Source organism: Pleuronectes platessa, chromosome 23, assembly GCF_947347685.1.
Source record: "Pleuronectes platessa chromosome 23, fPlePla1.1, whole genome shotgun sequence".
NCBI lineage: Eukaryota > Metazoa > Chordata > Actinopteri > Pleuronectiformes > Pleuronectidae > Pleuronectes > Pleuronectes platessa.
In genome coordinates, this window is record NC_070648.1 from 3,983,704 (window position 1) to 3,998,752 (window position 15,049).

Consider the following 15,049-nt stretch of genomic DNA (forward strand, 5'->3'; position numbering starts at 1 on the left):
TGTGAAAATAACCCTCTCTGTTGTGATGCATCTTGGAAAATGTCACTTGAAAAACTGAGGTTCTCGGAAACTAAACCACAACTTCAACGAGAAATATTTTTTCCTTCCATTCTTGTGGCTCTTTTGTCCTATTTCTGTAAATCTACCCAGGTTGTTGTTGTTGTTTAGCAGCAAACTCCCAGAATGCAGTGCGTGAAGAGTTAAAACAGAGAGCACGGGGACAGGAGGGGGGGAGGTGGGGGGGAGAAAGAAAGAAAAGAAAGAGCAAAAACAGAGCAGAGATACTTGTGGTGAGCGGAGGAGTGGTTTGAGACTGAAGCCTCATAAAGACAATTATTTTGCAATGGGTGAGGAAATAAGAGAGGGGAGAGAGGGCGGGGCGGGGGGGTCTGCTTAGAGACGGGCTTTTTAGGTAGAAATGTGCAGGGGTGGGGGGGGGGGGGGGGAGAAAATCTCCAAACCAATAAAGTAATTTGTGTTTTTGTGGCCTTCTCACTTCTCTCACCTTCCCTGCCTTTTCCTTTGCCCACTCTTTGTCTTCACACGTTTTTACTATTAATTTTAGTCGGTGAGAGCCAGGGCGTCAACTTTTTAGAAACTCAACACACACACACACACACACACACACACACACACACACACACACACACACACACTCATCTACACACATGCAGCCTGCAGCCCGAGAGGCTCAGATGTTTCAGGAATACCAGATGCTCAGCTGGAACACACTTCTCTGAAAAATGTGTCCGTTCTATCCTTTTTTCCGACTCATTCCTCAGCACATGACTGCAGGACAGCAACCGGCGGTACAACTGTGCCCAGACTTCGAGGATTCGTCTCCGTCCCTGACCTTTGTCTCACTGCACCTCCCTTTTGTTTTAATCCGACAACTGAGGAACATCTTGTCCCCGCTTCCTCCCTCTATCCATAAGTCAAGCAAATATATCCTGGCTGTGAACTTTTGAAGCATCTTTTCTTTGAGAAATAGTTTTTTGCACTTTGTAGTTTTGCCCATGTCCCATAAACTAACTTGGAGGAGGTGTGGCTTAGGAGCTATACACCGAGCCACCAGGGGGCAGCGATCAAGAAGATTTGGCTCCACTTTTGGGAGTCTATGGTTTAAAAAAAGGCAGGTTAGTGGAGGTCATTCCACTTTACTTCTCCAAAGTATAATATAATTAATATTTAGAGCAACTTTACATTTTCTTAAATATCATTTATATTTGGCTGTATTTACTGTTGTCCTTTAGCCTATGTGTGAGTGTGTGTGGTTGTGTGTGTGTGTGTGTTGAGAAAAAAGGTGAAAAGATTCAGAAAGCATTGGAAGAAAATGTAAGACTGTTTGTAGAAAATAGTTTAATTTCACTTTATCTACTGAAATACAAAAGTGAAAAACAGACAGGAACAAAAAAAAAAAAAAAAAAATCTCATTCCACTTTATTGATATGATCATCATTATAAATATCATTACCATTATCATTGTTATTAACTGCATCAATTCACCTTCAATTTTGATTTGAGTTAAAAAAAAAACCTTTAAAATAAAACCATTGATCACCATCAGTGTCAAAGTTCATAAATAGCATCGTTTGTTATTCTGTGCCAACATTCACCCTCTGATCGGATCTAATTCACCACGTGCTGAATGTAAACTGGGATTCGCCTCCACCATTGTCATGTTATGCCTCTGTCCAGCAGGACTCCATATGACAATGCACAAAAAAAAAAATCAAAAAAAAATCATAACCTTACCAACGAGAACAATAATAACAATAACCATACTTATAATAACAACAATGTCCCATAGCAACGATAATAATTACAAATAAATTGCACCATATTGTTGGAAACTGTACCGCTCACTGACCCGTTCGGACAAGCAGCTGTGCTCCACAGCAAAAGTACTGGAATGTTTTCAAAACCGTTGTTTGTGAGTTAAAACGTCACGAAAGAGAAAGAATCAAGTTCCCGTCTGACTGCTTGAACTGGAGGACGAGTTCTGGAGTCGCAGCTGCAGAAAAAACGTTTTTGGACGTGACAATCAAGAGGGAAATCGCTTCTGATTGATCGAATATGAATCATAAACCACACGTGTGCATGTTCAGAAGTCTGGAACCATCGATACCAATATTCCTAACGGCAGAAGGGACGTGACATCAGTCTGCTGCGTTAAATTCACCCAGAAAAAACTAAACAATAACTGAAACATCTTTAGCAGATGAGAGAGAATCCTGTTGGTTGTTAATGATTTATGCTTTTTTAAAGGAGACATATTCTGCTCAGAGCCAGATTCATAATTTTAACTTGTGTTAATATTTAAAAATGTTTGGATGCTCTATTATTCTGTCTGTCTCTGGAGCTCCTCTGTTCAGCCTCTGTCTGAAACACTTCGTTTAAGCTCCTGTCTCTTTAAGGCCCCCCCCCCCTTTCTATGAAGCCCATTCAACTCTGATTGGCCAGATCGAATGTTTGAAAAGGGGCGTGTCAGATTAGCCAGTGGGTGGAGCATTGTGACATCACTATAGAGCGGACTACTGATGCTTCAGTGTTTTCTGTCGAGGAGAGAAGGCTTCTTAACTTTGTAGAACTTTTACAACTAAAATTCATATGTCTCCTTTAAAAATGTTGTACAATAGAGCTGATACACGATAATTGAGAACACTTTGAGAAATGTGAATATTTGCTTCACTTTTTTTGCGTAAACAAAATGAAGCCAAAGCTCTCACATGTTACACAACCATAAGTACAAGTACATGAGTACTAGATGATTTGGATTTCTGGCTTTACCGAAAAACTCAGATTCTATTTAGTGGTAGAAAACAAAATCATGCTAACACAGGCGATATTTCATGGTTCGTCTTTAGAACTTTTAAGAATTAATGTCTAATTCAAACAATAATGTTCTGCATGAAAAAAATACAATGGACTTGACAGCAAACAGGAAACGATGAATTTATGAGTTAAAAAACAGAATTGTGAAGTTTCCAGGGGGGGGGGGGGGGAGTCATGAATCAGACAGCAGTTCAGCTGGAGTCGTCCAGTTAAAGTCGAGGAAGCGTGGAGGGATGTTTCTGTTGTTCTGAATACCTGGGACGTGAGAGAGGAGAGGTGAGTCTTTGCATCTTTCCCTTCTCTACGTGAGACGGTGGCTTTGATCTTCAACCTCCTGACACAGTACAAGTAAATAGTTAACATACAAATACGCATATTTCCTGATTTCAGTTCCTTGGGCCTTTCTCCTTTTTTTCCGCTCTGTCGTGGCAAATAAAAAAACCACCAAACACTTAACACTGTCTTTTTTCCTCCGCTCGCTCTCTCTCCCCCCCTCCCCCCCTCTCTGTTTCCATCGTCTCTCGGCCCTCGTTTTTCTCTCCTCTCTCTCTCTCTCCCTCTGCGGCAGTCTCTCGGTCGCCCCGTCGCTCTGCCTACACCTTGTCCAGGAGGGATCTCTGGCAGTAGAGGAGGCGTCGGGGCGTGCCGTACTTCCTGAAGAACAAAAGCGCTCCCAGGGTGACCACCACCAGCACCAGTAAGAGGAGGGGGATGACCACGGCGATGGGCCCGGCCCCGCTCTGCGACTCTTCCACCTCGATGATGATCACCTCCTCCCGGCCCTTCTTGGGCTCCTCGCTCTCGCAGCCCATCCAGGCGCTGAGCACGGACTTGGGGTAGCCGGACTCCACCTTCATGTACTGGTTGTTGAACTTCCAGTACTTGTTGGCTTTGTAGAAATACGTGTAGGCTGCGAAAAAAAATGGACAGAAGTGAGTTTTTCCAGGTTTAACAGAAGATTTCCGGGGACTCGACCATCCCTTAATGTCCTTAATATAGCTGCAAATTATTAAACAACCAATTAAATGATGTATAAATGATCCAAATGGTCGTTGATCAATCGAAAATCCTTAATTTATCCTTCTGGCTCTCAGGGAACTTACATCCATCCTCACTCATGATGGCAGACTTGATGTTCTCTGGCGCTCCGCTCCACATGCTGATGGGTTTCGGGTAGCCGCTGTCCACGGAGCGAGTCTGCTCGTTGAAGCGGTAATATCTGCAAAGGACACAAAGACAGAGCGGTTGAAGAAAGAGTCAATTGAAACGGCTACAGGAGATTAATTCAGTCAACAGAGTCGGTCCTGAGGAAGTCATTTATCTCATCAAATCTAACCTCAGCTACTCTCAAATCCTGACTATGGCCCCATACGGAGGAATTTTATCTGGAACATCTCTGTGCTGCATGGGGGGGGGGGGTAGAGAGAGAGTCTTGTGGATTGTAAATTCTTTACATGTGTCATCACAGACTCATCGGTTTCAATGGTTTTCTGCATTTAAATCCTTTGCTGTGTGCATTCCATCCTCGGCTGTTAGATATCTGACTAAAGGCAAATAAGTATGAAGCATGACTCAGGGAACTGAAATGCTGTGCGCTACTTTCAGATAAGCCCAGCGAGTGGTAACTGTTGTTTGTTTGGAAAAAAACGGAAATAGATCTAATCTCTGCACGAATGTTTCTGATGCTTCTTATTAGACCTCAGGTCAGGAGGGGGTGGACATATTGGAACTGGACGAGGATGAATCCCAGTAACAGTACAGTTCTTACAGGTGATTTAAAAGCGGAGGTCTGATATCCAGTCAATATAAGCAGAGGATCATTTAACACGTCGCTTGGACGGACTCACTTGTTGCCTCTGAAGAAGTACGTCTGTCCTGTGGGTGTGTAGAACAGGGCAGCGTCTAGTTTGTCTGTGGGGAGGCCGGTGCCCATGTCGGCCAGACTCTTTGGAGAATCTTTGTCCATGGTGGACTCGCTGAAAACCCAGTACCTGTCTCCTGCACACGGAGGAAAGAGAAAAGACCAGAAAGATGAGAAGGACTGAGAGGGAGAACGGAAAGCAAATGTGGATTCGGTTTATTCTCCAGAGGGAACCTACCCTTGAAGAAGACAAACTTCCCATCATCCCTCTCGTAGGCAGCGTTGATGTTTGAGGGCAGGCCCTTCCAGAAGTGACCGATGGGCATCGGGTAGCCGGGCAGCACCTTGTTGTTACGCACACGCCAGAACCACTTGTCCTGCAGCACAGACGAAGGGAGAGAAACTATCTTTTAATGTACGTTCTTAGTTTTACTACTTTTTATTAACTTTTCTGCCAAAAGCTCGTGTTTGCCTGTGGGAGCTGTACCTTAAACGCAAACTTTTCCCCTCTGAGGACGGCGATGGTGTCGTAGTGTCCCTCGCAGATGTCCGGGCCATTGTCTGGTTTTTCGGGTTTGGACGCTTTTGTGGGTCGAGGAGGAGGAGGAGGAGCCCCGGTCTTAGTTCCTGAGGCACAGAGGAGAGAGAGAGAGAAAGACGGTTAAAGTGGAGTTAGAAGAGCGAGGCATAATACCTCAAATGAGACTAGGAGACGTTTCCTGGAGTTGAGCGAACGACTCACCATAAATCGTCTGGATGCCTCTGCGGTCGTCGTCGGGGAGCTGGAAGTTCTCGGTTTCAAACCACTGGTAGAAGGGCGCCATGATGGCAGACGGGTTGTTGGAGTGCTCCAGACCCAGAGCGTGACCCAGCTCGTGGACGGCCACCAGGAAAACATCGTTACCTTCAGAGAACACAGACGAGGAGAAACTTCTGTTCAGTACGTTTTAGTGTAAAGTCAGATCCATCTCTCGACGTCCACTCGTCCTTCTCTCACCTCCCTGGTCGTCGCTGCTGCTGGTCCACGGCTCCGCGAGGTCAAAGTGCGTGTCCCCCCCGATGCCGGGTCCGGGGAAGTAGGCGTGAGCCAGGAAGCCGCCCTCGCCGTCGAACGGCGTGCTGTCTCCGTGAAAGCCCTCGGAGAAGGAGAGCATGATGTCGGCGAACTTGTCGACCTTGCCTTTGATGTGGCTGTAGGGGATCTCCCTGAAGGTGAGCGGGATGGCGCTCTCCCAAACCCTGAAGGCCTTTCGGATGGCCTCATACGTGGCCTGCTCCCCGATCTTGGGGGTGTAGTTCTGTATGCTGTCGGAGGAGAACCGGGAGAAGCTGCGATTTTAAGGGCTGGGATGATTGGAGGCAAATCAAAATAACAAACTGAACAGAGGCGAGACAGTAAGAAGGCCCGGGACTGTCTGTTTATCTTTAAGTGACTTACTGCTTCAAAATAAAAGCCTTAAACAGGATAATAACAGACTTCAATGTTTAGTGGTTGGATGGATAGAAACATAGGAAGGCAATGCATTTCATTCTATATTTAGTATCTTCAATTAATAAATATCAGTCAAGTCACCGATTCATGATCTTTAAGTTATTTCTTAAAATACAAATGCAAATAATTCTGTTATTTCACTTAAAAAAATTGAATATTTACTGTTTATTTGAGTCTCCTATGATATTTAATCAGAAATATTTAGGTTTTGAACTGACGCACACAACAATAGACTGGAATAGGTCAGCTTGAACTCACAGAAATGTCAATGCCCTGTAGCTTACATGATAAATCAAATCGACTGGACTCAGTGTATAGGTGTGTGTGTGTAGAGAGTGTTTTCTGACCTGAAGGTCACCTCCGACTTGTCCCACCTCAGACCCTGAACAGCGTATCTCTTCCTCCTCAGGTTCGTCTTCAGCTCCGGGCCGAACTTGTCGGGGACGCCACACCGCGGCCGGCTCATCGCCCTGAAAACAGCCGCAAGATATTCACATGTGTCAAACTATGTCAAATATCTCCCCTGCTGTGAAGGAGACATATTTCTGTGAATGATAACCTTTGTTTTCGTCCTGGTGACATTGAGACTTTTGAAATCCATAACTTTTGATAGTCACATATCAAACCAACCAGCCATGTGTTATTAAATCCCTGCCATTGATGGGGACTCACTCTAACGTGTTGGCGTCTATGGAGCCGGTGACGGTCAAACCATAGAACCTCTGCATGCCGGCTATCGCTGTCTGGATGGACTGTGGCGAGCGGATGGCCTGAGCTCTGACGTCACCCGGAGGCAGGTAACCGTACGACTGCAGCCAAGCCTGAAAGAGAGAGAGAGAGAGAGAGAGAGAGGACGATGGGTTAGAGTTTTGTTTGTGTAATGGTTAATCATTCGCTTTATGGAGGAAGCCAGACATTGGAAATCACCCCTGAGACAGTTTGAAACTGTTTTGGTATTTCAGTACGTCACAAAGCCATTTAAAGTCATCAGGAAGATGTGTGTTATTCGACCTGGTTTATTTCTAACATTATCTTTCTCAACCAGCTCTATGTTTAACCCTGTTTATTGACTTCTTCTATTTCTTCTACATTTTTTTTTATTTCTGATGAATCTGACACCTCCATTTCCATCGTTATGTCTCAAACTGAAATTGATTTGAGTTCTTAAAGAGAGTTTTTCTTACGCGGAAAAGCAAAATCATAATCTGATGTCGATTAAACCCTAAAAACAAACTCCTCATGGCTTCACACGGTGATACAATAGTTTTGCTGTATGATTTTTATCTCTCCATTAAATACAACATGCCAACACAAAGACACACAACTTAAAAACATTAGTGTGAAACAGCAGGGAAAGGGGATTTTGCTGCCAAAATAAAAAAATGCGGAGACTTGTATTTTACAACGTTGGAAATGATGAGGTGTTGTGCAACTTCTGTTTTGGTTTCTTTGTGAACGTCTGAGTCGTCAGATGAGGTTTCGGCAGATTTGCCAGAAACAACAGGAAAACCAGCAGAAAACATCTTAGTCAACAGAAAAGAAGGGATTGGCCTCTTGTGTGAACCTGTGGGAGTTTCACGGCTTCCAGTCAAAATCAGTGCCTGTTTCAACCTGCGATCAGATGTGCAACACAGATTGTGTGTGTGTGTGTGTGTGTGTGTGTGTGTGTGTGTGTAGTGTGTCAACTCAGCATTTTAAATGTGTTTCCTTCGCTTCACGTGACTGGGACATTAACTCGTTTCCAAACTCTTAACAAGCCAAAGTCCTCACATGTCCAGACGAGACGAGAGAGGAACCGAAAAAAGACAAAAAAAACACACAATGTGAAAACACTGACGTCTTTTCAGTCCCAGTGACCCACAACTGTGTCTGCACCAACGCAGCCAAACAAACACAACTGGTCGTCATAACGCTGGAAAAAGAGAAGTTTGGCTTCATCAAAGTTTAGGATCCTCCTCCTCCTCCTGCTTCTGTCTCTGTCTGACCTCGTCCTCCTGTCTCTGTCCGTCCTCGACCAAAACCACCACTGTTTATCTTTACACATGAAAGGCCGACCTATTCTTTCCACTGCCTGCTGCCGGTGGTCTCAGACTGGATGGAGACACTGGTAAAGGAATAGTTTGACATTTTATTCCCTTTCTTCCAATGAGGACATTAAAAGGACTTTCACGACTTGGAGATGAACACAAAGCTCGAGTCAGGAGTTTCTAATATACATTACTATTGCTTTCAAACCCACTGAGGGCGGTGGACAAAATGTCAAACACTTCTCACAAAGGAAACAAAGGGTTTCCCTTTGTTTCCAATCTTTATGCTAAGCTAAGCTAAGCTAAGCAGCTTCATATAAGAGATGGTGCATGTGAGTTCTATCGATCTTCTAAAATCTTGTCTCTTTTCTTGGATTTGTTTTAAGTGTGTGTTTTCTTTCCGACCACGCATCTGCACACACAGTTGACACACATTCTCATCTCCACCGCACATAGAGTCGGTGGAATTACCCAGAATTCCTTCCCTGGCGTCACAGAATAACCCTCAGATATCTCTCTTTCCTCTCGGAGCCTCCGTCCAACGGGTGAAGGGGAAGCTGGGGGGGGGGGGGGGGGGGGGGGGGGGGGGGATGGAGCCACTGGGCAGGACTACCTGGTCCTGCTCGGCCTGGGTGTGCACACACAGCCACTGTTCGTCATGTGGTGGGCCGAGAGGCCGGAGAACAAGGTTCACTTATGAGGGCCGCAGAGGCGCAACCCCCCCCTTCTCCAAATCCCGACATACCCCCCCCCCTTCAAGATGTCTCAGGATTATTTAAGCGTCTAGTTAATGTGATTTATCTCCTGACTCCCTCTGAGTCAATCAGCCTCTAACGTCGACCAAATTTACTCGCTCTGCCCGTCGGCTGAGAGCTGCTAGTGTGTCCTGTGGCTCCAGTGTGGTGACGCGTCTGCTTCTATAAAAACACACTCTCCCACACACACACACACACACACACACACACACACGGTCAGGACCTCCACTTCTCTGCTCCTGCACCAAACTACTCCACACACCGCCCACCTCCGGCCCCGGGACGCCAGGTATCCCAGCGTCCACCCCTCCTCCTCCTCCCCCCTGGAACTCCCAGCAGCCACCATCAAAGCCTCTATTTATTGAGACTCGTACATGGCTGGTATTGTTGGCGTCGGAGGAGCTGGGTTTGCTCGCCGCGCGGCCATGTGTGGTCAAAGGGGCTGGCGGCTGGTTTGGTAAACACACCGCCGGCTCTGTGTGCGAGGAGCAGTGACATGAGGTCTGAAGGTATAAAGCACAGATAGTGTGATGTAAACGTGCTGGGACAGGTTGATTCAGTGGAGCTGCGTGATGTACACATGTGACCTGTGACCCTGCTCTGACCTCACGACCACTTATAGAGCTGAACCAGACAATTCATCAGATTGTTAACAGTCTATTAATAATCTATTCTTATTCTTGCCTCTTAATTGGGTGGATTTGCTGCTTAATTGCAGCTTTAAATATATGTAATATGTAACTTCAGCTGCTTGGGGTTGTGAGGAGGTCCAGTGTTAAAGTTATTTCAGTCAAACAGTGAAAGGCAGAAACAGCTAACTTGCTAACGGACTAGCGCTAGTGGGTTTTTACCTTGTTAGATGTCGTTTGTACAGGAAGTTATAGCAGAAACAGACAAGGCCATGAGGTAAAGCGGATGAAAGACATTAAAAGGTGACCAGAATGAAACTTTGTGTTAACAGTCAACACAATATATAACATATAAATGTAAAAAATCTAAATTTACTTCTATTTCTTACCGCTGTTCTACTCCCTGGCCCCAGATTTGAGAAAAAAATATTATTCTGAATACACGAGCACAAAGCTGAGCTCATCATCTATATTTTGACACTGGTCCTTGATATCAGGTGACACAACCGGCCCACCTCGATGTGTCAGGCGATTTCGTGCCTCAGATGTTCCACAGATGTTTGACAAACAAGCTGTGAGCACAAACAAGTAGAAGAAAACAGGGATGATGGCGTTGATGTGCATCATGTCTGAAATTCCCCGTGTCCCACATGTGGTCGACAGCACCTACTGTCACACACTCCTACTCACATGAGTTATGATTTGATTTCCTGCTTGCACTATAAATAAATAATAAAGCCTACCACCACTTCTTATAAAACAAAATGGAAAAAACACAAAAAATCCCCTCAGCAATTATAGAATTCTGGTGAAAAGAATGTTGTCATTTTCAGAGGAAAAACTGTCATTGTGTTAGTTAACACATCATGTGGGTGACTGTCCATATTTGTGCAACTATGCGAGAAACAGGGATGATAGCGTGATCCTGTGTGGAGCTGGGTTTAACTGTGTGTTTGCATTTCACAGTAATGTGTCATTGTTTTGTGTACGTCTGTTTTTCTGATCCGCAGGTTTTCTGGCTTTAGAAACACTTAAATCTCAGCCGGCCCCGAGGGACGGATGGACGGAGCGGGACGGACAGGCAGAGGATGATCTAAAGTGCAGAGTTACATTAGAGAAGAAGAGGTAAAGACATTAGAGGGGACGGAGCGGTGAATGAAAAGCAGGACGAGAGCAGAGGAGGCTGAGGAGAGTATGGCTGGATTTCAATTTGAGGGCCTGAGTCAGATGTTCCTCTCGCTCGGTGCCAACGGAAAAAACTGAGAGTTCTGCTCATGAGGGGCTGAGTCCCACATCGCCTTCGTTACTGGGCTCCTCTGACCCAGTTAGCGAACACCCCCGCGCTGTGTGATACTTATATAAAATAATAACACTTCTGCTGGGTCAGATAATCAAACAATCACAGGGTGCTTTTACTGTGCTGATCAATTCAGTTCAATAAAGATTAATTGGACCATTTAACTTAATACCATATAAATGACAGTTTTCAGATACTTGCAAACTGTAGTTACCAGTATACTTTAAGACTAATGTTCCTATAATCCTATTAACTACAGGAAAAATAAACAGTTCTTAAAGTTTACTTTTACACTCATACTTTATGAATATGTATTACACTATTTACATATTCTTATATGTCATTTTAATGGTTAATTCAGCTGGTAAACGCTGCTCCATTCTACACACTGAGTACTTACAGTGCACTATCTGATAAATCCTATTTGCTTTCACTTATGTAAATATTTGAATGTAGTACTTTTACCTGTAATAGACTATGCTCGCGTTTGTGGTGTTGCTGGAATACTTCTTATTTCCAGCTAACGGCAGAGTTGAGGGAGTTTTCCCTTAACTGAACTGAGTAGCCTGTACTATAAATTATATAAATATAAACTATAATATGACACATAAAAGTCCTTATGCAGTATATGTTTTCCATCCCGCTTGAGTTCATTCTTGGTGAATTCATGTGGTTATGCATTGGTTACTTTCATTTGTAGTTTGCTGAGCTGGACCAATAACAATCAAGCTATAACTGGAGCCATCCCTGTGACAACCGAGTCAACTCCATCAGCAGATTTATCTCTTTCATGTCCTCCCTGTAGATCTCAGATAAACTCCCTCTCCCCCTTGAAGTCCATCAGTTTCACATTAAGGCCGATCCAGCTGAGTGCTTTGACATTTCTTCAGTGACAGCCGCCGCCTGCCACAGCAGCGAGCACTGATCCAGAGCAAGGCCTCCTCTTTGATGCTACATCAACAGCGACTCTATGTCGAGATAAAGAGAATTGAACCCAGATGTGCTTTCGGCCACATCTGTAGCCCTCCGCTGAGATCACGAGACGTGTGTTCTCCAGATGGCGACGGGGAAATCTCCTATTCTTGTTTTGTTTCAGCCAGATACAGAGATATCCTGTTTTAAACTCCGTTGTTTTCATTGCTGCCCACTTCCTTCTCTCTCGCGAGGTCCAGATTTGCATTTTCATTTCGGCAGAAAAAGGTTAGACGAGGCAAAAAGAGAGAAGAATGAAAACAGATGATGGGAAGGTGTGAAGGCCTCACCAGGGGAGGGTTTCAGGGAATAGCTGAGGTCTTATTCCTCTATTTGCCGAGCTTCTCCTTTTCACTCAGCTTGGATTAAGTGAGGGTTTAGCTCGTCGGAGTGAAGTCAGAGTGGGATGTTCAGATGTTGAGCAACGCCAGGAAACCGCAAAATTCCACAAAGTTCAGTGTCTCCGTCTAGTGGCTCCGCTCAACCCCCCCCCCCCCCCCCAACCCCATTAAAACCGAGCTCCGGCGACTTTAATTAAAACATTCTGTGTCACTCGAGTTTGTCTCTGCAGCTCCAGTTCAGTCGACTTTCTCCACACACACAGACATGTCTATCTTTTGATCACAGGGTTCATGTGCGGCTCTCAGGTGATGTCATCCTGAAGCCATAATTAAAGCTGACTGGCGGCTCCGGCAGCATCACAACACACAACCTGCACCGGCAGACGACACATTCACCTCTGATCTCCCAATAAATCCTGCACTCGGGGCCATTATTGTTTCGGCCCTGCAGTGATGCACAGCTGCAGGGAAGCTGCATGTTAGAGGTGTTGTCCTCCAGGTGCCGTAAACACTTATGTTTTCTCACTTTGTTTACAGACATTCATCACTGTGTCGGTAAGTCGGCCGCGGGGGGGCAGCGGCCTGCGGCGTCTCGTAAACCGTCTGACTCTCCGGAGTTATCCACCATGTCTGGCTTGACTCACATGCCAGCCGGTTGTGGTCAGTGACTAAGGTCGTCCTTCGCTCCTTCCTGCTTCCTGTGTTCTCCTTTTTTACTTCTGCATTTTATTGCTAATGGACGTTTTTCTCAGTGATTCAATTTCCTGTGACAGCTGACTATTAGTGCATCACTGAGAGACATGTTGTGTGACGTGCAACTCTTTGAGATGTGAGTCTGGGAAATGATCACAGGACAAATCATTGGATACCATGAGCTGCAGTTGTTGGAGGTTATGACTGGATGTGTTTTTATGGAATAGATAGTGAGTAATTCATGGATCTTGATTTTAGAAATCAGGCGTGTTTATTTCTCTTGTCCCTGTGACTCGATGTGACCTAATGCTGATGTGTTCCATTCCCTTCCATGCACTTATCCCCACACTGCTTCTTGTTGATGTTATCTGCAGGGTGAACTTGTGACCGTTCAGGGACGAACCACTACCTTCAGGGCTCAAATCTAAACAGAGCTGAGACCAGAGGCGCCCGTGGCTCCTCGCACCCGGTCATTTACCGGCCTGATGACAAAATGTGTTGTTGAGATGAGAGTTAAGCTGCACTTTGGTGGAGGAGGGTTTCACAGCCTCGAGGCCCCGCAGAGGCCTACACTGCCCCAGCTGGAGAGCCCCATGTCCAGCTTGTTGTGAAGGCGGACCAACTTCCTGGCCGGCTGTCTGTGCGGCCTGAAAACTATTAACCCCCTCCCCCACATCACCATCACCCACCCCCTCCTCTCTTTCTCAGAACAAAGCAGCCCAGCTGTGGTTTTGCAAACTGTACACTACCCCTACACGCCTGGTTCTCCTCCTCCTCCACCCTGTCCTTCAAAAACAACATTCAAAGTTTGACATGACATATTTTGTTCCCTGGATGATCTTTCATCTCCTTAAATCAGTTCTTAAGCCCAAAGATCTGGAGTTTTTGAGGAAGGAAGAATAAACACGGGTATAAACAGTTCCTCCCTCCTCTTCCTCAGCTTCTCCTATCTTCAGATTGAGAGGTTGAGAGATTGAAAGACCCTTGAGGTAGCAACTACACCTTCATCCAACACAATAAAGCTTAGAAATAAATACAAATGTATGCAAAATGTAAAATTCACCATTAATAGTGCAGAAAACGGACTCAAGAGAGCGAACCCAGTGGAAAATACAGCTCGATGACACATTACAGCATGAAAACATTGCATCTATGAACACACATCCATACTTCTTTAAGGTTTGAGTGTGTCTCCATGTGACTTACCTCAGCTTTCAGCACGTCTGCAGAGACCGAGGTAAAACCAAAGCAGCAGACCGCACAGGCCAGGGTGAGGAGCTGGGGCAGCATTCTGGTTTCTTCAAACTACCGCCCCTCCAAAAGGAAAAAAGTTCACAAAACTAACTTTCTACACGTCCTGGCGGTGAAGGGGAAAAAGTATCGATGGATGCAGGAGCTCCCGTTATGATGTGAAAACGTGGCAGAGAGAGAGAGAGAGAGAGAGAGAGAGAGAGAGAGAGGGGGAGAGAGAGAGAAACACGGTGTCGGATCCTCATGGAACAAAAAACTTCCTCTGCTTCAGATCCGAGCTGGAAACGACCGAGGAGAAGAGAAAATGAGTGAAATCATCAGGAGGCTGCAGCTCCTGCTTCTCCCAGTCTGACTCGTGTTTCCTGGTGGAGGTGATCGATCCCCTCAGAGTGTGAGGACGTGGAGAGAGAGAGAGAGAGAGAGAGGAAGAGAGGGAGAGAGAGAAGTGGATTTTCCTCTGGGTCCTCCTCCAGATGTGGTGACGTAATTTCCCCCTCAGCTGGCTCATCCTCCATGAATATATTGTTGATATGATTGAGAATCTAATGTCAACATTCTGAGATTTTAACTTGATAACACGGCATGAAAAAGTACTAAAGTATAAAAAAACTTTATTACTTTGCTACTCTATTACATGTTGAAGCTACTTTTTGTATTACTTTGGCCTGTGGTGATGCTGGTAATAGCGTTATTACAGTGATTAATAGAGCTGCGGTGAAATGATGATCGACCCCCTGAAGCTGCAGGTATTCGTGTGGCTGCAGGGGGCGCTGTTGCCCATTCAGAGTTGCATAGTGTTGCTTTAAAACAATGCATTCGATATTTTAGTTGATAGAAATACTGGAAGCAATATTAACTTTAAGTATCAAAAGTAAAGAGAACTCCATTAATTATGT

At 45.2% G+C, this 15,049-nt stretch overlaps 1 protein-coding gene across 1 annotated transcript; it reads right to left on the minus strand.

The window, feature by feature from the left end:
• Positions 1–1,339: 1,339 nt before the first annotated feature.
• On the minus strand, positions 1,340–14,605 carry mmp14a (matrix metallopeptidase 14a (membrane-inserted)). The gene is made up of 10 exons (XM_053416197.1): positions 14,109–14,605; positions 6,861–7,009; positions 6,536–6,658; positions 5,694–6,001; positions 5,439–5,600; positions 5,184–5,323; positions 4,935–5,073; positions 4,683–4,833; positions 3,939–4,054; positions 1,340–3,745 (listed from the first exon to the last, which is right to left on the minus strand). Exons 1-10 carry the CDS (start codon positions 14,190–14,192, stop codon positions 3,429–3,431), a joined length of 1,689 nt encoding a protein of 562 aa, XP_053272172.1. The 5' UTR covers positions 14,193–14,605; the 3' UTR covers positions 1,340–3,428.
• Between the last annotated feature and the right edge of the window lie 444 nt (positions 14,606–15,049).